The sequence below is a fragment of the Artemia franciscana genome, chromosome 17 (genome assembly GCF_032884065.1).
Source record: "Artemia franciscana chromosome 17, ASM3288406v1, whole genome shotgun sequence".
NCBI lineage: Eukaryota > Metazoa > Arthropoda > Branchiopoda > Anostraca > Artemiidae > Artemia > Artemia franciscana.
Genome location: NC_088879.1, coordinates 24,697,814 through 24,721,321, shown reverse-complemented (window position 1 = coordinate 24,721,321; position 23,508 = coordinate 24,697,814). Strand labels below are relative to the sequence as shown.

General features: G+C 35.3%; 1 protein-coding gene across 1 annotated transcript in view; it reads right to left on the bottom strand.

The window, feature by feature from the left end:
- The window catches only part of LOC136038051 (focal adhesion kinase 1-like), a gene marked incomplete in the record, with an annotated part of 165,226 nt that overhangs the window by 113,777 nt on the left and 27,941 nt on the right, over positions 1-23,508 (bottom strand). The window contains 1 exon segment of the mRNA XM_065721003.1: positions 1,509-1,646. Coding sequence (XP_065577075.1) covers positions 1,509-1,646 — 138 coding nt within the window.

Genomic DNA, 23,508 nt, shown 5'->3' with positions numbered 1-23,508 from the left:
AACGTTGCAGAGGTGCTTACTGGCTCATTTCAAGGCTCTTGATCATATTCATGTGCTATTTGGAAATTCGTCTTGATAACACACTCGTAAAGTGCCAAACGACCTCAAAATGACACTTTTTATGCCATTTCTGGAGTTCAAAGGATGGAAGCATAAAAAGAGTATAATTATAATCTCAATGGTCAAAAACCCTCAATGGGAAGTTTTCGAGTATCTAGGAAAAGACTAAAATCCAGGAAAACAAGGCAAAAAACGAGACAACCGTGAATATCCCGGCGGGTTTATTCGGAAACCATCCGCTAACTAGCGGGACTAGCAGATTACTCCAAAATCGTAAAGAAATGTTCTAAGGCCCATTTCAAAGCTCTTTATAATATTTATATGCTTTTTGTAAATTCGTCTTGATGACACAATCGAAAAGTGTCATTTGCAACAAAAAAATTACACTGTTGTACCATCTCTGGAGTTGAAAGGCTGGGTAGCACAAAAAGAGTACCAGTTTACAGCTCCCCATCTTATATAGTTCCCCTCTAAGTCCCTTTGAAAAAAGAAACTAATTAACGTGTTTTAAAAAAATGTGTCGAATGCAAAAAACGTAATTTAAATTGGATTTTGGAGTAGCAACTTCAATTATCTTTCATCCTGACAGTAAAGCTGAATTGCGAAAAGAGCTTTCCGGGAGTTTCAAAAAATTGTTTCTATGTCTATTCTTTTTATTTCTAAAGCATTAATGGAGTACTAAACATGGAAGAATGCTGTCAAAGAACGTATTTGAAAGCTAATACATACATCTACAAGCTTAGTAAAAATATGTCTTGACAACACCATAGTAAGGAAGCATATGACGCCAAAAAGTCATAAGACTTTGAAGGTCATTTACAGAGAAGGTGGAGTTGGAAGCATAAATAGCGCGCCGTTGAAATCTCCGAGGTCAAAAATTAGCAGCCGAATAATCGAAATCTCCTCTTTAATGCTTCCCTCCTAGTCTTCTTAGTAAGTTATACATAAAACTGAGCTTGCTGGAGTATTTTACCGTATAGTAAAATTATTAACTTTAGGCACGGTGAAAAACTGTAAGGAAAATGAAAAATTTATATTTTATTTTCAAAGAGTGCTTAAAGACTTTTCTACTACTAGTCACCTAATTAGTTGCGCTGGTTTTGTGCTTTCAGTACAGGATAGTTTTTTCAGAATTCTACAAATAGAAGTAAATATCACGAGTCAGTTTATTTGAACTAATTTTTCAAATATGTTGCATAAATCGCGAACCAATAGTTTTTATCTATTTTAAGTTTCAACTTAACATTTTACTTCTATCAGAAAAAATGTTTATTTAATTAAAACAAACACAAAACTCAGCACTACATGTCATTTGTATAAAAGTCCGTATTTCTATAACCCTCTATGCAATGTTTAATGCATACGTTTACACTCAAACCAAGCTAGACACCACATGCATTTCCTTACCCACAATAAAATATCTAAAGCAATGGTGGGAAATATAATACCTGAATGACGGGGGCTTCACTGCAAAGCCATTCTTCAGATACACCAGACTGACCTTGCTTTGTAACACGGATCCCGTATAAATAAGAGTAGGATTTTGAAACATCAGATGAACGCGATATTACATAATTGATTATATCCTAGAAATAAAAAAATTCTTAAAACAAAAGCCCAGTCATATCATAAAAAGGATTTTTCCTTCAGAATTACGCAACATCACTTCTTCTCGAGTACTTAAGCCCCACGAGTAGGGCTTGCTGAACGGGTACCTTGAAACATGACTTTGCAATGTTTAGTATACTTTCCTATTTTAGTTTATAATCACTTTTTTATGTTTTTAGAAACTGGCAAAACTCAACTTTTGGAACATTTCATAAGATATTAAATGTATATATAAGCTCAACTTGAACAAAGGAGAGGTTTAACAAACGAAAGTCTAACCCCTATTAAAACTGAAAACCCGTCATAAAGTAGATTGTTTTCAAATCTTTTGTTCATGAAAAATTAGTTTTAAAAAAGTAAAATATTAGATTTTAAGCAAAATCTACCAACTGATCAAAAAAAAATACTAATCCTTACGCAAACATGTATACAAAGAAATAAATACCGGACGAATATATGCACTTAAAGAAACACATAATATCTTCTGTTTACAATTTGGACTTTCTCACCTTTCATACTGGGTTCCTACTTCTAAGAAGACCATTAAGATATTTTCTAAGTTACCCTGGTTCCTTCAAGGGCAGAACCACGAACATTTTCATGCATAAAAGAGGAACAAAGGCACTAAAAAAAAGAAAGAAAAACAGGGTCGAAGGCACGGATGAAGGTACAGAGGTGCACCTTAAGACGTAACTGTTTCCTCTTCGATTCTCCTTGCTTTTCTTACATTGAGAGCTTTGCTTAGAGTAAATAGCCTTTTTGGCCATTTAGATATTCTTAGATTTATGAGAGCAAAGCTTATTTAGACAAATGAAAGAAAAACAGCATTGTCATCTACCTCGATAAAATATTTCTGTATGCGAGTTTTTCAAACATGTTTTATCTTTCGTAATATATTTACAATATTTAAAAATGCTCCTAGAGTAAAACATTTGCAACAATGTAACTCTAGGATGGGGTTTAAAACCGCAAAACTCCATAACAAAATAAGAGCCACGACAAGAAAATGTTCAACCTATTTACCATAGTACACTAAATTTTTACTAGCGTACTTCTCATAGAAGGGTTATTTTCCTCTTCTCTACTCACCTCCTTTGTTGACTTTATAGATGCCTTTGACTCTCTCATTAGTGAGGAGCTATGGATAATCCTGGCTGAAGATGATGTGCTAAGAGAACTCATCGAGATGTTCCGAAGCGTGTACAAGGATACCAAGACTTGTGCCCGATTAGCCGGTAACGAAACTTCTAGCCTTCCATTGGAGTTCGGAGCAAAGCAAGGACGTCTCCTATCTTCCATATTATTCAATTACGTGACAAACTGGAGTGCAAATGATACCTTAAAAACCATAGCGGAATCATCTTCGGGTAAATAGCTGGTCTCCTATAACCGGTGATAGATTTAGATTTCACAAACGAAGTTACCGTACTTGAATCAACCGCCCATGATCAACGATGTCCCCTAGATCTCTATGTGTATTAAACTCACTATTAGGGATTCCAAGACTAAAGTAATAAGCTCATAACCGATCGGCTGCTTGCCAGGTTAATCTTGGTAGAGGGTCAATATAAAATATCAAGGAATTTAAGTATCTTGGGTTTATTGTAACATCAGATAGTGAGCAGAAAGATAAATATCCGCTCACATAGCAAAGGCTTGGAGAGTAGACTTCACTACAAAACACAAAGGAACTGTCCAATTGTCGGTTTGTTCCAAATGTCCGAGCTGTACTACTATGCATTTATGAGACATAGCGGATAAAGGCAAAAGATTCGAGATCTTTGGATGTGTTCGACGACTGTTGCCTTTGTATATTATCCACACTAACAGACGGAACAGAATTTAAAATAGTCAAGTAAGGAGACACTTTGGCTGACAAGAAGAACTTTACTCATTATAAAAAGATGTTTTATACAGCAACACTGTGTCGTCCCGCAGGCACGATATATCGAAACGTCTAAGTTTGTGAACCAGTCCACTCCCAGAAATAAAAACCAGGAGGACATAAGAAGAGCCTCTAACAAAAAACAAAAAAGATCGGGATCCGTAGGGAGGGGGATTCCAGCGGAATGGCCGGATATGGGAAAAAGACTGGATTAAGATTTCGTTCGAGTCACAGAGGACAGATCAAAGTAGTCATCAGAAGTCATTTCAAGGCCGTTAGGTACCGGGCAGGACAATCCATCGTCTTGTTTCTGTCAAAAGTAAGAAGTAAAGTAAGTACCCCAACCATAACAATTCTTCAGGAAATGAAAACATGGCACATTAATGGTTTTAGAAACTCATGAAAGGGTTCCTTCGATTGAAATTTGGAAATTCAAGTCTCAATTTAGAGGTCCAACGTGGTCAGCACCCCTCCTGTACCGTTTTCACCCCCAGGCATCCCCGTAGCCTCCATTGAATTAGAATACCCTTTTGAGATAGACATTTTTCTTGATAAAAATAAGGGAGACCAAAATTTGTGTCTTAAGAAAAAAAATTTGATCCACACAGCGCCTAAAACAGGGACCTCAGATTATCCTTAGGGAAAAACTGGCTATAGGCTACTGTATCTTTTAAAAACTAAAATGACAAACACGGTTTAAATATGGATGCACAAAGTGGGACCGGGACTCTGTGACAGTGATATCGAACTACAATCATTACTTATTCCATTTCATTAGAATAATGGAAATCAACAAAGCCATTTGAGGATGCCAAACATCATTTTTAAAGCATAAAAAATCCTGTTCACCTGGTGCAAGATTCATAGTTGCCTGTTAATTAGTCATGAACATCCGTTGTAAATAAAGGAATAAGGTAGCATTGAAAGATGTCTTCCGCTTTGATTTGGGCTTCCTTTTTATCATAAATGCCTTCCGCTTGGATTTTTTTTTCATCATAAACCAAGTGTAAGATGGAGCAGACTAAAATACATTAAGGAAATATAACTCTTTCTTGTTATCTGTCTCATATACTAGTTTTATTCATCTATATAGTGACAAAGAGATATTAGACAATGAGTAAAGAGACAATGAGACTTGAGTAAAGTCTAATTTTAAATACATTACAGTGTCGGGACCAAGAGGGGAGGGGGATAGTCGGCCTGTTCCCAGTAAATTTCCGACTTCCGTAAAAATTTTGAAAAGTACCTTATTCGGGTATTTTCATTGGAAGTGCCTTTTTTTGTTATTGTTCTGCAAAAAAAGAAAAATGACAAATTTACCCCTCCCCCAAGATATTTAAGAATACAATGTGCAACCAATCCCTATATCTTCATGAATTGACGCCAAGGGTCGGGATCCATCCACCGGGGATTTTATTCTAGAGGGGCTTACATTATGGGATAAGTAAATGTCCAAAAATAGCAAAAACCAAGTAATAGGCTATATACGAAAATTAAGAAAGGGAGGGGTACCACAAAATTCCCAAAATGTTAAAATTAACGATCACAGATGCGTGTCAGGCGCCCGTCTATACTAAAACAAGACACATTGCCTCTTTATTAATATGCAAACAAGAAGGCCCATGCATTAACACTATATGTCATGGTCAGAGTGGGTCCATCCCTTTGATATATTAGACTTTACATTAATTCTTTTCCCGTAATTTACTTAAATATAACTTTTTTTCTAAAATAGTCATCAAAAAATTTACACAACGAAGGAATCAAGGAGTTATGCACGCTTCATAAATTTTGACGAAGACTTGCACAAACAGACTCTGAACTAGACCCAGAAGACTTAGATTTCTCCAAAATATACTATATTTTCTGGACAAGGTATTTTTCTTAAAGTTTTAATAAACGTACCCCCCTCCACCAAATTAAACCTTTTACACATGTTCTTGGTGTGTTTTTGCTATTGAACAACAAGCTAAATTCGTAGCATCATATTTCATTTCTGCCAGTCAATAAGACACGACATGGGTATCAAAAGACGAAATTCGCGCTCGAAGGGGAAGTCTCCAAAGTAGTCTAATTCAATACGTCGAGAAGCTGAACCAGGATGGGTCTGAAGTCCAGCTATTGCCAATAACGCCACCCATTTTGTCTTATTCACAATGAGATTTCACTAATACATAGATTTAGCAGCGCTAACTTAAGCCAATCAGAACTTTACTTAAAATTTTCAGTCAATCGGAAAATTTGATGAAAAATTCGTTTGACTCTAGCTAGCGCTAGCTAAATCTCGGCAGTTTTTCCACTTAAATTTTTTCAAATCTCTAAAAGGCTGGTGGAAAATCCTATTTTCAGTACCAAAATCCCTAAAGGTTTTCCCATTTTAAGACTTTTTTTGAAGCCACGAATAAAGCCTTACTATGTTGACTTTTAATAACATTGGTTCAAGACCACTTATTTCGCAACCTTTTACTTGTGCGACAATATCTTTTTTTGACTTTAAAACAATGCTTTGTATTTATCGACTACTTAAGTTCGGTTTTGATATAAAGGTTCCGGTACCAGATCTCAGATTCTGGACCATATAATTGCATTTTATATATTTTATTTATATATTATCTTTTCCTTCTCTATTACTATTTTTGCAACACCCTCGTTTTTATTTGAATTGGTACGAGGGATTGGCATGAATGATAACCAACCGATCGCTTTTTCAAGCATTATTTTTGTTTTGACTTTGTTTTATATATTGAGTTGCGCTTATGTTAATACAAACAAATGTCAGAAAAATCTTTTTCAAGTTTAGAAAATCCTATTTTTCAAGGGAGTGGGGAGGGGGTAGACACCTAGAATCGTCTCCTAGAAAGAACTTTCACGATTGATACCCGGTGAAATAACTCACTATATTCTTGAAAAAATCACTAAATCAGCACGTAAATCACGAGAAGAAAATCACTAGAGCTATGAATAGTTATTTTGATTCTTTAGCATATCCTATACAGGTGCAGGAACGGGGAGGGTGTAAAATTACCCCCCCCCCATCTATATGTGGAAAATACCTTTGAATTGATTTTTTTTTTATTTGCTGAAGCGAAAGTTACCTTTAAATTTTGAAAAATACCTTTCCGCATTTTTATGTAGAGAATAGAACAAAATCCTTTCTTCCTCCTTGTGTTTTCCTGATTTGATACCCTTGGTTTATCCCCCGATTGGTGAAAATTGGTTATCGGTGATCTAATCAAATATTTAAGGTTTTTTATGGCACTTGGTATTAACCAAGTGACATATAGCAGTCGCCAATTCTGTCGGTCTGTCTGTCGGTCCCGGTTTTGCTACTTTAGGTAAGCGTATCAGGGACCAGACCAGATTAAATTAGAAATAGTCGTTTTCCCGATTTGACCATCTGGGGGGGAGTGGGGGCCGGTTAATTCGGAAAAAATTGAAAAAATGAAGTATTTTTAACTTATGAGCGGGTGATTGGATCTTAATGAAATTTGATGTTTGGAATGATATTGTGTCAAAGAGCTCTTATTTTAAATCCCGACAGGGTCTGATGACATTGGGGGGAGTTGGAGGGGGGAAACCTAAAATCTTTGAAAACACTTAGAGTGGAGGGATCGGGATGAAACTTGATGGGAAAAATAAGCACAAGTCCCAGATACATGATTGACGTAATCGGAACTGATTTGCTCTCTTTGGGGTAGTTGGGGGGGGGAGTAATTCTTAAAAATTAGAAAAATGAGGTATTTTCAACTTACGAACGGGTTATCGGATCTCAATGAGATTTGATGTTTAGAAGGATATCGTGTCTTAGAGCTCTTATTTTAAATCCCGACCGGATCTGGTGATGGGGGCGGGGAGTTGGGAGGAGGAAACCTAAAACTTGGAAAACACTTAGAGTGGAGGGATCGGGATGAAACATGGTGGGAAAAATAAACACAAGTCCTAGATAGATGATTGACATAAACGGAACGGATCCGCTCTCTTTTGGGTAGTTGGGGGGGGGGGGGGGGGGGTATTTCTGAAAAATAAAAACAAATGAGGTATTTTTAACTTACGAACGGGTGATCGGATCTCAATGAAATTTGATATTTAGAAGGATATCGTGGCTCAGAGCTCTTATTTAAAACCCGACCGGATCTGGTGACATTGGGGGGGGGGAGTTGGGAGGGAGAAACCTAAAAATTGGAAAACACTTAGAGTGGAGGGATCGGGATTAAACTTGGTGGAAAAAAATACACGAGTCCTAGACACATGATTGACATAACCAGAATGGATTCGCTCTCTTTGGGGTAGTTGGGGGGGGGGGGTTAATTCTGAAAAATTAGAAAAAATGAGGTATTTTTAACTTACGAACGGGTGATTGAATCTCCATGAAATTTTATTTTTAGAAGGATATCGTGTCTCAAAGCTCTTATTTTAAATCCTGACCGGATCTGGTGACATTGGGGGAAGTTTGGGGTGGGGAAACCTAAAATGATGGGAAACGCTTAGATTGGAGGGATTGGGATGAAACTTGGTTGGAAAAATAAGCATAAGTCTTGCATACGTGATTTACATAATTGGAACGGATCCGCTCAATTGCGGGGGGGGGGCTGATTCTGAAAAATAAGAAAAACGACGTATTTTTAACTTACGAAGGAGTGATCGGATCTTCATGAAACTTCATATTTAGAAGGACCTCGTAACTCCGATATCTTATTTTAAATCTCAACCGGATCAAGCGTAATTGGGGGGGGGGGGCAGTTGGGGGGACCGGAAATCTTAGAAAATACTTAAAGCGGTGAGATCAGGACGAAACTGGATGGGAAGAGTAGAAACCTGTCTAAGATACGTGACTGACATAACTGGACCGGATCTGCTCTCTTTGGTGAAATTGGTGGAGGGGGGGGGGGGGGGGTAATATCGAAAATTGAGGTATTTGTAACTTACGAAAGGGTGACCAGATCTTAATGAAATTTGATATTTAGAAGGATCTTGTGCTTTAAAGTTCTAATTTCAAATTCCGACCAGATCCTTTGACATTCGGGGGAGTTGGAGGGGGGAACCGGAATTCTTGGAAAACATGAAAATTGGAGTATTTATATCTTCGAATAGATGATCGGATCGTAATGAAATTTGATTTTTAGAAGGAATTCATGTCTCAGAGCTCTTATTTCAAATCCCGACCAGATCTTTTGACATTGTGGGGATTTGAAGGGGGAAATCTTGGAAAAACACTTGGAGTGTAGGAATCGGGATGAAGCTTGGTGGATAGAATAAACAAATGTCCTTGATACGTGATTGACAGAATCGTACTGGATTCGCTCTCTTTGGGGGAGTTGGGGGGAGGGGTTCAGTGATTTGGCGAGTTCGGTGCTTCTGGACGTGCTAGGGCGATGAAAATTGGTTGGCGTGTCAGGGAGCTGCACAATTTGACTTGATAAAGTCGTTTTCCCAGATTCGACCATCTGGGGGGCAAAAGGGAGAGGAAAAATTAGAAAAAATTAGGTATTTATAACTTACGAGTGGGTGATCGGATCTTAATGAATTTTGATATTTAGAAGGACTTTGTGACTCAGAGCTCTTATTTTAAATCTTGACCGGCATTAAGCCTCTTATTTTCCTTTTTAAATCAATCTATTGATTCATAGAATTTTGTTAGAGCTCATACCATATGATCTCTTGGCTCTTAGCTCTTCTCGCCTCGTCACAAGTGCCATATGAGCTCTTAGCTCTTGTTTTCTTGTCCATTCAAAACCCAGTTTTTTCCCCGACAAATATGGGAACTATTTTCTCTTTATTCTAGTTGAGCTAGAGTAATTACTGGACACCAGCGACAATTTTGCAAATGCCCATTTTTATATTTATGGAAAAGATTTGTCCCGCCCTTCACAAATCCAACAGTTCGTGGTAACGAACGGTAAGTAAGGAGTAACCCGGCTCAATGGTAACCGAAACTCTAAAAAACGGAATTTTGATACCAATAGATACATCAAAAGAATGAGATTTTTATGCTGATTTCAAATATAGAAGTTTCATTAAGTTTAGTCAGCCCTACTCATATTAATTGTTGCTCTTTTGAGTTTGACTCGGCTATTTATTGTGACTTCTGTTGGTTCAACTTCGTTTATTTATTGATTAAATATATAAAAAAAAATTTAACCGAAAGTAAGGAGCAATATTAAAACTTAAAACAAACAAAAATCATGTCGTATATGAAAGGGACTGTCCCCTCCTCAATACCCCGCTCTTGACGCTAAAGTTTGACTCTTTCTCACAACTCTACTTTTTAAAACAATAAAATACTTTGTCATAAAGAGTGGGGCATTGAGGGGGGACAGCCATTTTCATATACGGAATAATTCCTGTTCGTTTTACGTTTTAATGTCGCTCCTTACTTTCAGTTTAAAAAAACCCTATTTTTTTTAAATTTAATTTCTGAACGTTTTAGAATTAGTGCAGATCTTGATTATGGCTTAGCGTACACGAATAATCAAAACGAAATTTGCATATTAATTTTACTTTTTCTTGGTTGAATGGCTTTCTCAAATTTTTGATTGGACGGTTTTGAGAAAAAAGGGTGGGGGAAGGGGCTTGCCCTTCAATTTTTTGGTCACTGAAAAATGTCACTAGAACTTTAAATTTTATTTACGAACGTTTTTATTGGTAATAATTATACGTAACTTACAAATTAACTTACGTAAAGAACTTCTATATTTATGTATTTTTTATTATGTATACGATGGGGTTAGCTCCCTCATCAATACCTCCCTTTTAGACACTAAATTTTGAATTTTGTTCCAATTTTTTAAGAATATTCAAAGAATCACAAAGGCCGTTTAGTTAGAATAAATAGCTGTTTTGAAATTACTAAAAATACTTAATCGTAAAGAGCCAGGGATTGAGGAGGGGACGAACGCCCTCATATACGAAATAATTTATGTTCGTTTTAAGTTTTAATGTTGCTCCTTACTTCTAGTTGAAAAAACTTTTTGTTTTATTTAATTTCTCATTGTTTTTTTTAAATAGTATTGGAAAATCCAGCACCACCCTATTGGAAACTCTCTTACCCCATGATAAGTCCTCCAAAGAAAGATCCTCTCACGTCAACCCCGGCCCCCACCCATCCCACCGCCACCATAAAAAATACCCCTGAAAACGTTAGTATACTTCATCAATAACCAATACTATATGTTAGCAATGGGCAAAGTTCACAACTTGCAGCCCTTCCCCCAGTGACTGTGGGAAATTAAGTTGTCCTCAAAGACATCTTTATTAGGTTTTCGACAATACTCAACAAAATGAATATCTCAAAATTGTGATCCGGTGACTTTGAAAAATAAAACATGAGCGTGGGCCTAGTTACTCTCTAATTTTTTGGTCACTTAAAAATGCCACTTGAACTTCAAATTTCCGTTAGAATGAGCCCTTTTGCGACATTCTAGGACCTCTGGGTTGATGCGATATCCACTGGAAAAAAAACAACAAATAAACACACATCCGTGATCTTTCTTTTGTGCCAAAAATACAAAATTGCACATTTTTGCAGATAGGAACTTGATAGGAGACATTATGGCAGGCCATTAGCTAGGAACCTGTGGTTTTTGCCAAAGCTTGCCAAAGCTTGAAACAAGCTTGCCAAAGCTTGTTGTCGCAGCACTGCGACAACCTCTTGTTGTCAATATTGTATCTGATTATCCGGTGAAAAATGCATTTTTTTTTGCCAAGAATGAAAACTGGCCACAGTTATTGCCATTACTTGAAGTGAATATGAAGTGGAAAGATGTCGAAAATAAAAAAAATTTTTTATATGGTTCTAAAATACAAAAGGTTCACAATCTATGTATTTTTTTAACATATGCTTAGTGGATGGGGACTGTTTTTCAAACAGTTTTGTTTGGTACCAAGCACACTGATTCTTTTGATTGGTCAATAACACTTAATTCGGTCCCAAAAATTATAATGAACTGCAGCCAGCCAGGTATCCTTTCTGTAATGCATTGTTCCGGAGCACACTGGTTTGCCGTTACCAGGCTAGTGTATGAGTTTGGGTTCCCCTTGTCCCCGCTAGGGTCACCCACCCTTTTATTACCCCCAAATTTTTGGAACAATTTTTCTTAGATTTGGGGGAATTTAGAATTTATTTAAATTGGACATTTTTTAACTTAGAGATTTGTTTAGAAGTTATAATTTTTTCAGGAAGTTAGAATTTTTTCTCAAACTTAGGATTTTGTCTGTAACTTGAAATTTGTTCTACTTAGAATTGTTTTTCAAACTTAGAAATTTTAATTTAAATTTTATTCTTTAGTCTCAAAAAAGACACTGTATACTTGTAACAAACAATTAGGCTACATTTTTTTAACTTACAAATTTGGTTTTTTTTTTCATAGACACACAGAAACTGACACACAGGCACAGGCACAAACAGAGAAAAAAAGACAGACAGATAAAAAAAAAACAGACAGAATGAGGTTAGGTTCTTCACACAGTGGATACAAAGGGAACATATCTAATTGTAATAAGTGCATAAGACACAGTAGAAGTGTGTAATAGAAGTGTAATAGCTTGTAGAAGTGTAATAGTGAACTTTAAGCAACAAACATCTTCAAGCATAACCGGTCTTTATTTCTAGATTTGGTACCAGAAGCAATTGCACTGACAGTCTCAAAATAAGCTATGATGGAGGAAAAACTTGAAAAGAAATATTTTTCACTACATTTGTACCACCTGTAAATGCTGTTACCTTCAAATAATATGCTTCAGACACGAGACAACTCCCCAAAAAGGACAAGTAAAAAAACAAAACAAACCCAAGTCTGAAAGTCCCAAGAAACAAAATGTTCTGAAATGATATTAAGAAAGCATTGTATGGTGTTGGAATCTGCAGAAAGTCAAAAAGCAATATGGGGGGGGGTGAAAAAAAATATGTACTCTAAGCATAAAATCGAAAATCAATTTGGGAGAGAAAAAGTCGCTAATTTTACTTTCAAGTTTCAAAAAACTTCATGTATAGTTGTAAAAAAAACTGCTTGGTTATGTTACATTCTATTTTTGTTTATATATCCTACTACATCGGTAACTTTCAAGTTGATTGGAGTATATAACACTGAATTTATTGGCTTGAAATCATCATCTTGTGGAGTTATATTTGGACATGCACTTTTCTTATTGACTGGAGAACATAAAGATATTCACTGTATTAGTGGAAAGTGAACTATAATTTCTGACCATGACAAAAAACTTGTGGAATACTACATTACGGCGTTTGAACTAATAAAATTAGTAAAGAACTGGGTACTGTTCAGGAAGAAGTCAATGAAATAAGCAATTCTTCCGGACTTGTAGCGCAGTATGTAAAGGGTAATGTGCGCACAGATAAACTTTTGATCTAAAACTCACACCCCAGAATTCTGGTTTTCAATTTAGAAGAGTTTAAATGTCCCAAACTTGAAGGAACTTATCACTGTTCTGAAGATGAGGTTAAGTTTTTGGCAGAGTCGATACCAAGTTCAAGTTCATTTATTTATTAATCGCACATACATGTATATATAAATGACATAGGCCATGGGGAGACCAAGAGACGTACCTGATCATGATATTTGTATCCAACACAGTAAAAAGCAAGATATACCATAGAATCCCTGTTTTATGGATGCACAATAATGACCTTTAAGCAATAAACACATTTAAGCTTAGCCTATCTTTATTTTTGAACCTATTACCAGAAACCATCGCATTATTAACTTAAAGCTAAGCTATTATTGATGAAAATATTGAAATACAAATATCTTTTTACTGTGATTATATCATCTGTAAAGGCCGTTTACATGATTTCACTAATTCTTGTGATCCTAATGCAACCAATTTAGAAGATGTGGACATTCGAATAGATGAGGTGAATTTGGTAGAGATAAGGAGAAAAATACTAAATGAAATGAAATTAACCAAAATTATCAGAAATTCAGTTTTGGGTTGGTCAAGTAATAAGCTAACAGAAGAAAGGGCACCCTTACCGTCCCATGAAAGCTGAAAAGCACAACGATAGTCTTGGAAAAGAGGTATAGTATATTAAAAAGAGATCATGAAGAGAAAAAATAAACGATCAAGAAAAGCTGGGTCCCCCTACAGGAAGTTTTTCACATTCCCTGAGAAAAAACAGAGAAAATTCGTATAAAAGAAATATGACATACAAGAATTCATCATCGTTCTGGAAGAACTCCCATGTACGAATTTATGCCAAATCCCGTTACTGATGGCACTGATAAGAACTTTTTTGCTTGTATTCTTACAATGAATATCTTTTTACTATATTAATTTGGTCTTAGATTTTCATTAGAGCTGAGTTAAGGAGTAAAAAAAAAATTGAAACAGACTTTTTTAAACGGTCGGTGATGTATGAACAGTATTTTTTCCAGTTGTATATTTTCAATATACAGGGTACATTCAAGAAATGTACCCTGAGAAAAAATCTCAGATTTTAAAAATGGAACGGATTATTAACATGTGTTTATTAGGATTTGACAAGATGTCCCGGTAGTGAGGTGACATAGGCAATTTTAAATGTAAATTTGACAGGAAATTAGCAAAGGGTTTGCAAAAATTCTGGAAAATATGTACAGTTTCTTTAAAATTTCTTTAAAATCTTTTTCAAGCTGAAAAATACCTGTATTATTCGATAATGGAAGGCTTTAGTTAAATACAAACTGCAAAAGCAAAGATTCTGGAACATTTGTGCAGTTTCTGGATTCTGTGGGTCGATATAAAATCCTTTTCAAGCTAAAGAAAATACCTGTATTATTCGATAATAGAAGGCTTTAGTTACATGCAAACTACAAAAGCAAAGATTCCCGACATCTTCAAAGTTTCTTGATTCTGTGAAATGATGTAAAATCATTTCCAAGCAAAAATGTATTAGTCGCTAGTTTAGTCACATACAAACTTCAAAAGAAAAGATTCTGGAACATTTATACAGTTTTTAGATTTTATGAATTGATGTAAAAACCTTTCCAAGGTAAAAACACCTCTATTATTTGATAATGGAACACCTCATTTATATACAAACTGCAGAAGCAAAGATTCTGAAACACTGGTACGGTTTCTGAATTCAGTGAATTGATGTAAATAATTTTCAAGCTAAAAATACTTCTATAACGGGACATTGTATGTACATGGAAACTGCGAGAGCAAAGTTTCTGGAACATTCGTATAATTTCTTGCTTATGTGAAATTATGTAATATTATTTTAAAGCAAAAAAACACTTGTTTTATTCGATTATGGAAGGCTTTAGTTGGATGCAGACTACAAAAGCAAAGATTACGGAACATTTGTGCAGTTTTTTGATTCTGTGGATTGATATAAAATGCTTTTAAAGCTGAAAAAAAAATCTGTATTACTCGGTAACGTAAGGTTTTAGTTACATACAAACAGCAAAAGAAAATATTCTGGAACATTTGTACAAAAAAAAATCTTTTAGAAGCTAAAAATATCTTTCTTATTCGATGATGGAAGGTTTTAGTTACATGCAAACTACAAAACCAAAGATTCTGAAACACTTGTATAGTTTCTTGATTCTGTGAAACTATGTAAAACCCTTTTCAAGCTTAAAAAAAACCTGGATTAGTAGCTAATGGAAGGTTTTAGTTACATGCAAACTGCAAAAGCAAAAACATTTGTGAAGTTTTTGGATTCTGTGAATTGGTGTAAAATCCATTTCAAACTAAAATTGCCTCTATTATTCGATAATGGAAGGCTTTTGGTTACATGCAAACTACAAAATAAAGATTTTGGAACACTTTTATAGATCCTGAATTCTTTGAATTGATGTAAAATCCTTTCCAAGCTAAAAATCCTTAAACTTTTCAATCCTTTTCAAGCAAGGCACATTCCTTGATTCAAGCTTCTTTCTAGCATGTAAAACCAAACATTTTCTTAAAAAGGTAATTTGCAAGACAAATCCCTGATTCAAATCTGAAATTTTTACCAATTTAATAATCAATTAGCCTATGACCCCCTTGAAAAATATACAACTGGAAAAAATCCTTTTCAAACATCTCTGATCGTTTAAAAAAATCATTTAAATTGATCATTTAAAAAAATCATTTAAATCATTTAAAAAAATTTTACTCCTTAATTCAGCTTTTTATAAGGCTGGGTTATTTATTTAAAGCAGATTTTTATAAGTGTCATTAGTAACGAAATATGGCATAAATTAATACATGAGAGTTCTTCTAGAACGATGATGAATTCTTATACGCGATATTTCTTTTATACGGATCTTCTCTATCATTTTTCAAGGAATATGAAGAATTTCTGTAGGGGGACCCAGTGCTTGATCAGTTAATTTTCTCTTTGTGATCTCTTTCTAGTATACTGTACCTCCTTGCACAACCCCATCGTTGTCTTTTGACCTTTCATGAGGCGGTAAGGGTGCCCTTTCTTCCGCTAGTTTCTTACTTGGCCAATCTATCACCATAATTGGCAAAAATCACGATACGGCGTTTGATACAATCGCAGTAAAAAGGTATTTCAATTTCAATATTTTCATCTACCATAACTTAGCTTAAACCTAGCAGTGATATTGCTTCTGGAAACAGGTCTAAAAATAAAGACAGGTTAAGCTTAAAGATGTTTAATACTTCAAATAGACTTCTACACATCCATAAAACGAGGGTCCTTTGATATACCATACTTTTAACTATTTAGGGTGCACATATCACGATCAGGTATGTCCCTTGGTATCCACTTTGCGAAGAAGTCAACCTTAACTTCAGGACCGTGATAAGCTCCTTGAAATTTGGGATATTTAAACTCTTCTAGATTGGAAAGTGGAATTCTCGGGTCACAGTTTTGGATCAAAAGTTTATCTTTAGGCACTGTAGGCATTTTACATACAGTACTTCAACACCAACAAAAACTGTATATTTCTCTGACTCCTTCCTTAAGAGTACTCAGTTCTTTAACAATTTTATTACAAGGTGTAATCAGTCGGTCATAAAATCCCACCCAGTTCAAATGTCGCAATATAGTCCTCCACAAGCTTTATCATAGTCAAAAATATTATAGTTCAATTTCCAGTGATAACTGTCAATTTCTTTATGCTCCTGATTCAATAACAAATGATTTTAAGCCAATATAATCAGTGTCATATACTCCAATCGTCTTAGAGGTTATCGATGAAGAATCAAGAACAAAATTGAATATAACATAACAGATTTGTTTATTACAATTGTTTGTTACATACATAATGTCTTTTTGAGACTTCTTTTTAACATCTTAGAATTAACATCTTTTTCACCCCCAAAATGATTTTCGATTTTATGCTTTGAGTACATATCTTTCTTTCAACCCCCGCCCCAACATTTTAGACTTTAGCCAGATCCCAACACCATGCAATACATTCGTAATATCATTTCAGAACAAATTCTTTTTTTGGGACTTTCGGACTTTTTTTTTGTGTGTGTGTGTGTGTGTGTAATCATCCGAGTCTGTGTGCCTGTGATAACCAAATTACCAAAAATATAGCCAAATTACTTGTTACAAGTATACATAGTGTCTTTTTTGAGACTAAAGAAACAAATTTCTACGTTTAAAAAAATTTTAAGCTAAAAAAAATTCCCAAGTTTAAAAAAAAATAAAAAAATAAAGTTCCTAAAAAATTATGTCCCAAAAAAATCTAAGCCAAAAGAAAACTTAAGTTCCAAAAAAATAGAGGTTTCAGAAAAAATCAAAGTTAAAAAAATTCAAGATAAAAAAATTTCAAGTCCCAAATAAGTCCCCAAAAACTTCGAAGTTCAAAAAAATTTTGGAGCGAAGTTTTCTTCTTTTCTCAGACAAAAGAAGGATTTGAAAGGATCTGGGACACTGTTTTCTGAGATGCTTACAAAACCACGCTTACATCTTCTTTCATATGCCAAGTCAAACCTTGGTTTACGTAATGTTTGGTCCAGTAAAGGTGATATCCTGTATAAAACTCAGTCTGGAAGAGTAGTTAAGTTCAGTGATCAGGATGAAATTGATTTGTGTGCTGCAAATGCAGAGAATTAAAGTGATGGATTTTAGTTCACTTTGTTATAATATGTTGAATTGTTTTTGTATGAATTTATTTTATGTTCTTACATTTTTCCTTTTTCACTCTTCACTGTTTTCACATAATTCTGACTTGTGCTATATTATGCTTTGGGGCAATACCTTGGATGATATGTCCCTTCCCACTAATATTGCTCTATGTTTGTTTGTGATTCTACCACCTTCATGTAGTTTGCTTTCTGTTTTACTCTTGTCATGTCAGCATACTTATAGCTCACATAATTTTAACTGGTTACACATTATATTTTGTGCCACTCCTTTAATTAATATGTGCCTTTCCACTGATTTTTCATTATGTTTGTTTGTGATCCTATCACCATCATGTTGCATGGCTTCTAGAACGTTCTTGTTGTGTCTGCACACTTGCAGCTCATCAAGTTTTGACTGTTCCCATATTATATTTTGGGCCAATATTATGATTAATATATGCCATCCTACTGAATTTTTTTTATTTTTGTTTTTGACTTTCTCACCTTCATGTAGGCCAATTTCTATCATATTTTTGTCATGTCAGCATAATTGCAGCTCTTATAATCTTGACTGGCTCCACATTATACTTTTGGCCAGTACTTTGACAAATTTATTTTGCCTTAATTCTACCATATCTTTGTTCTGTGTGTTCACATGCAGATCACATAATTTTGATTGCTCAAATCTATTTTGGTCTTATACTTTGAATATTGTGTGTCTTACCATTGATATTTATTTGTATTTGTTTGTGTTCCTATCACCTTCATGTATGCTATTTTCTATCACACTTTTGTCATGTCAGCACACTTACAGCTCACATAAATTTTACTGGTCCCATATTGTAAATTTAGCCTATTCTTCAAATATTATGAGCCATCCTACTAATGTCTCTTTATATTTGTTTGAGATCCTATTGCCTTTATGTAGCCTGATTTCTGTCATTGTTTGTCATGCCTTAACACTCGCAGCTCATCTTTTCCTGATTGGTGCCACATTATTTGACCCCTTTCTTTGGTTAATATTTGCCATCCCACTGATATTTCTTTTTCTTTGTTTATGATTCCATTACCTTCAAGTGTACTATGGATAGTGTGTCATTTGTGAAGGTTTTATATGTCTGAGATAAATATGGGTGATTTCTCTTTCCTTATGAATTCTTCTATTCTTAATTCAGTTATATTTGATCAACCAAGTAGTGCTGGTAAACAAGAGGCACACACTTCTGACCCTCTCCTTGAATCTATGGTTAGTTCTAGCTGTAATTATCACACCACCATTGATTATTGTGATAATATTATGCCCTCACTCTCTTCAAACAGTTGCTTTAATGTTTTTTGTTTGAATGTGTGTAGGATAAGAGATAAGTGGGACACTCTTAAATCGTATCTGTGGTCTGAGTATTCTTGCCCTTTCGTTGTCATAGGCTTGACGGAAACATGGTTATCTGGCAGTGATAATTTTACAGCTTATGACATGCATGGTTATATTGCTATTCATGTCCCTAGAATGGTAACAAAGTGTTCTGGGGGTATTTCTTTGTTCATAAAATCTAGTATTGAATTTTGTAGAAGATCTGATCTTGAATCCTTGTTTACATCGGTGGTGTCTAATAGTAGGACAGTTTATTCTCTTGTTATTGATCTGAAAAGCCAGGTTGCATGTGATACTGTTTGTTTGTTTTATAAGCCCCCTCCTTTTCCAACACATCTGTTCTGTGATTTGCTTGATCAGCTTTCTGGTGTGGAGACTTTCTCTAAAAAACGGATTTGTGTTTTGGGAGACTTTAATTGTAATATGTTAAATGTTGGATCAAATGATGAATGTGACCATCTTTTTGATGTATTTTCTTCTTCTGGGCTACTTCCTTCAATTTTTTTTCCTTCACGCGTTGACCCTTCAAGAAATTCTGCCACTTTAATAGATAATATTTTCACTTCTCTTTCTCCTAATTTGAAGTTCTCGTCTGGTCTTGTTTTCACTGATCTTTCTGATCACTTCCCTATTTATCTATCACTATCTGTGCCTAAAACAGAGATTACTGTGGATGAGAAAGGCAAGTCTTCTTTTAGAACTTTTACAGATAGAGAAATTTCTAATTTAATACATAGTCTTCAGAGTAATGATTGGTCTAGTGTTCTTGAAGCTAATGATGCTGATTGTGCAACTAGATTATTTTTGTGTCGTATGAGCACTCTGTTGGATAAGCATTTTCCTCTTAGAAAGAGGCCAAGGAATTTTACACCTAAATGCCCATGGATGTCTAGAGGTCTGATCAATGCAACCCATATGAAGGCGTCTTTGTTCAAGGCTGCATGTAAAAGTAAGACACAGGAAGATCTTCTGAAGTATAAACATTACAAAAATGTGCTCACTTCTTCAGTTCGCTTAGCAAAAAAGCTGTATTTTTCACGTCGAATTAATGAGTGTAAAGGGAATTTGCGCAAGGTTTGGACTGTAATTAATGAAGCTCTCTCCCGTAAGAAACTCAAACAATCTTCCCCATCTCTTTATAGGAAAGCTGATGGATCTGTTGTGGATAAAAAATCCTTAGCAAGTGCCTTCAATTCGTATTTCACCACACTTCCCTCAGTTCTCATTCCACCCCTGAGTAGAGTAAGTTGTTTTCCTATGACAGAGAAGTCTTTTTTCCTTTCCCCATGTAGTACTACTGAGATTTCTAGTATTATTTCTCAACTTCCAAGTAGTTGTTCAGTTGATAGTTTTGGTTTGAGTAATAATGTCCTTAAAAAAATCAGTCAGTTTGTTTCTCATCCCATCTCACACATAACTAACCTCTCTCTTTCTTCTGGTTTCTTTCCTCATTTATTTAAAGTTGCTACCGTTGTACCCTTGCATAAAAAAGGTGATTCTTCTCTAATTTCAAATTACAGACCTATTTCTCTTCTACCCGTCATCTCAAAGGTTGTTGAAAAAGTAGTGTATCGTCGACTCTCTTCATTTGTATTTAGTACTAATTCGACTGCTGGAAATCCTCTCATCACTAACCATCAGTATGGTTTTCGTCCCTCATTCTCTACCTTGCACGCACTTTCTGATGCAACTGAGTTTGTGCGTGTTAATCTGGACAAGGGCTTGTGTGTTTTGGGTCTATTTCTCGACTTTTCTAAGGCCTTTGATATGGTTGACCACAATGTTCTTCTGTCTAAACTATCTTTATTTGGAGTGCATGGAGTCCCACTAGAATGGTTTAGGTCCTACCTCTCAGAGAGATCTCAGTATGTTTTGGTTAACTGTACTTCTTCCTCTACTTTGCCTGTATTGAAAGGTGTCCCACAAGGCTCTGTGCTTGGTCCACTTTTATTTCTAATTTACATCAATGATCTTGTTGATGGTCTTCTTCCCCATGTTCACCCTGTTCTTTTTGCTGATGACAGTAACTTTTTCATTGCTGCGGTGGACCTGCCATCTGCCACTTCTATGGCTCAAGGTCTTCTTGATAAAGTAAAGGATTGGTGCTGGTCAAATGGTATGGCTCTTAACAGCCGAAAGAGTGCCATTGTCAACTTCAGGACCCCTTACCGTATGCGAGACTTACAGGAGCCAATCACCCTGACTTTTGGGAATGATATTATACCACAAGCTACTGTGGTGAAATTTCTTGGTGTGTATCTTGACTGTTTTCTTTCTTTCAAACCGCATATAACTCACACCCGTTCCTTAATCCTCCGCCAGTCTTCAATGTTGCACCGGATTAACTCATTTCTTCCTCCTGATATTATGGTTTCTATTTATTATGCTTTTATTTATCCTTACCTTTCTTATTGCTGCTCTGTCTGGGGTAATACTAATAAATCTCTTCTCTGCTCACTTCAAAGAGCCAAAAATAGGGCAGTGAAGGCTACTTTTCTTCTCCCTCGGCTTTACCCTTCCTCTGATCTTTATAATGATACTGGAATAGCTCCGCTGGATCATATTATAGGTAAAAGTACCCTTTATTTTGCGCATTCTGCTTTTCTAGGTACTCTCCCACCGCCCCTACAGCAGTTTTTCTCACGGACAGGCTCAGGTAGGTACTTTTCTTCTTTACGTAATTCTTCTCGACGATTTATTTTACCAAAACGATCTTCTACAGCAAGCCAGAGGTCTCCAGTATATCAATCAATTCTATTATGGAACTCCATCCCTTCGGATGTCCCTCTTTTTCTTTCTGCAAAGGCATTATTTCGTCGGGTATTTCCAATTCAATAATTTTTCTCTCTTTATTAATCCTTTCCTAATTTGTATGTCTCTTCTCTTCTTTTAAAATCATTTTCAGCCATATGTTAATCTCCTTCTAAATCTTCTATCTGTTAAATATCCTATCTATTCAATGTCCTTGTCTTGTTCCAGTGTTTTTTTTTTTGTTTTTTTTTGTATATATTTTATAATAGTGTTTTATTCTTGTTCTCTGTGGTCCATTACAAGCAAAGCTTCTTGGGCCTAGTAACCACTTTACTTTTGTAATAGTTTTTTCTTTTAGTATCAATAAATTGATTGATTGATTGATTGAAGTTCGAGAATGGGGTATTGGGGCCCCTGGAGGGAACAAAGGACCCTGGAGGGGAATATGGGGACTCAAACTTATACGCAAGCCCAGTTATTGAAAACCAGTGTGCTTGGGACCAATACATTACAGAAAGGATTCCTGGCCAGCTGAGGTCACAACAACTTTTGGGTTGTTATCCACTAGGTATGTGTTAAAAAGAAATACATAGATTATGAGCCCCTTGTATATTATAATACACATCAAAGTTTCTTTTATTCGACATCTCATCACTTCAAATTCACTTCAAACAACGGTAATAACTTGGCAAAAAAACGCTATTTTATACCAGAAACTCGGATACGATATTTACAACATGAGGCTTTCGCAGTGCTGTGACAATATTCTCTGGTATACAACGTTTTTAGGAACGTTCTTATCTCAAAGAACAGATGCGAGGATTTATAACTCGAATTGGCTCCAGTATACTCCCTATGTGGATGACAGAAGTACAAGTGGATACTGGAGGGCGCAGCGGCTGCAGTATTGCACCCTATATTACTAATCTTTAGTGTTTTTCTCGTAATTACTTTTTTGTCTTTTAATGAGCAAATGTAAAGTAGAATAAGTAGTTCCTCTTTTAATTGGTTTTATAATCAAGATCCAGACAAGCATGTTTTTTACAGAAAACGAAAAGTGGCATGAGTACTTCTCGCTCTGATATACACGGCTTATGTAGATTGATAATGAAACGTGTTTTAAGATAATTAGCTTATCAAGTCTGTGTGAGAAAGGTTGCCATAGGTAATTCATTTGTACTATTTTAATTTTTTCCAAAATAGAGGCATTAGCAGTGGCATCAATTAGAGGGGGCATGGGAGGGTATGAACCCTTCTACATTTTTAAGAGTACTTTTTTGAGTTATTTATATTAAAAAAGCCATTTTTTGGCATTTTCATGCACGAAATATAAAAAAAAAACAAATTTGCCCTCCCCTGGATTTTAAATAGTGTAAATAGTATCCCCTTAGGTTGTATTTACTGATTTATTCACTGTCTTCATAAATTGCCCCATTATTTTCTCTTTCGTCCCCTGGATTATGAAGAGTACATTTTGCCCACCCCCCCCTAAATTTCCTGACACCGCTGGACATTAAAGTACATTAGAAAGTAGTATTTTTCCAAGAAAGTTAGAAAATTTTGAAGTAAAAGGTACATGAAATTTTTAACCTTCCTTAGTTCTCTTTTTTTAAGTTATCACTATGTACACGAAAAAAAGAAACTGAAGGCACTAAATTTATCTGTGTGTGGCCCTTTATTGCCGGTAAGATTACGTGGGTTCATAGAGCGAAAAGGGAACACTATATATGATTAATTATTGTTTTAAGCCACGCTTCTGTTTAGGTAAAGAACTAAATTTCTTTTTATATTTTAGTTGAAA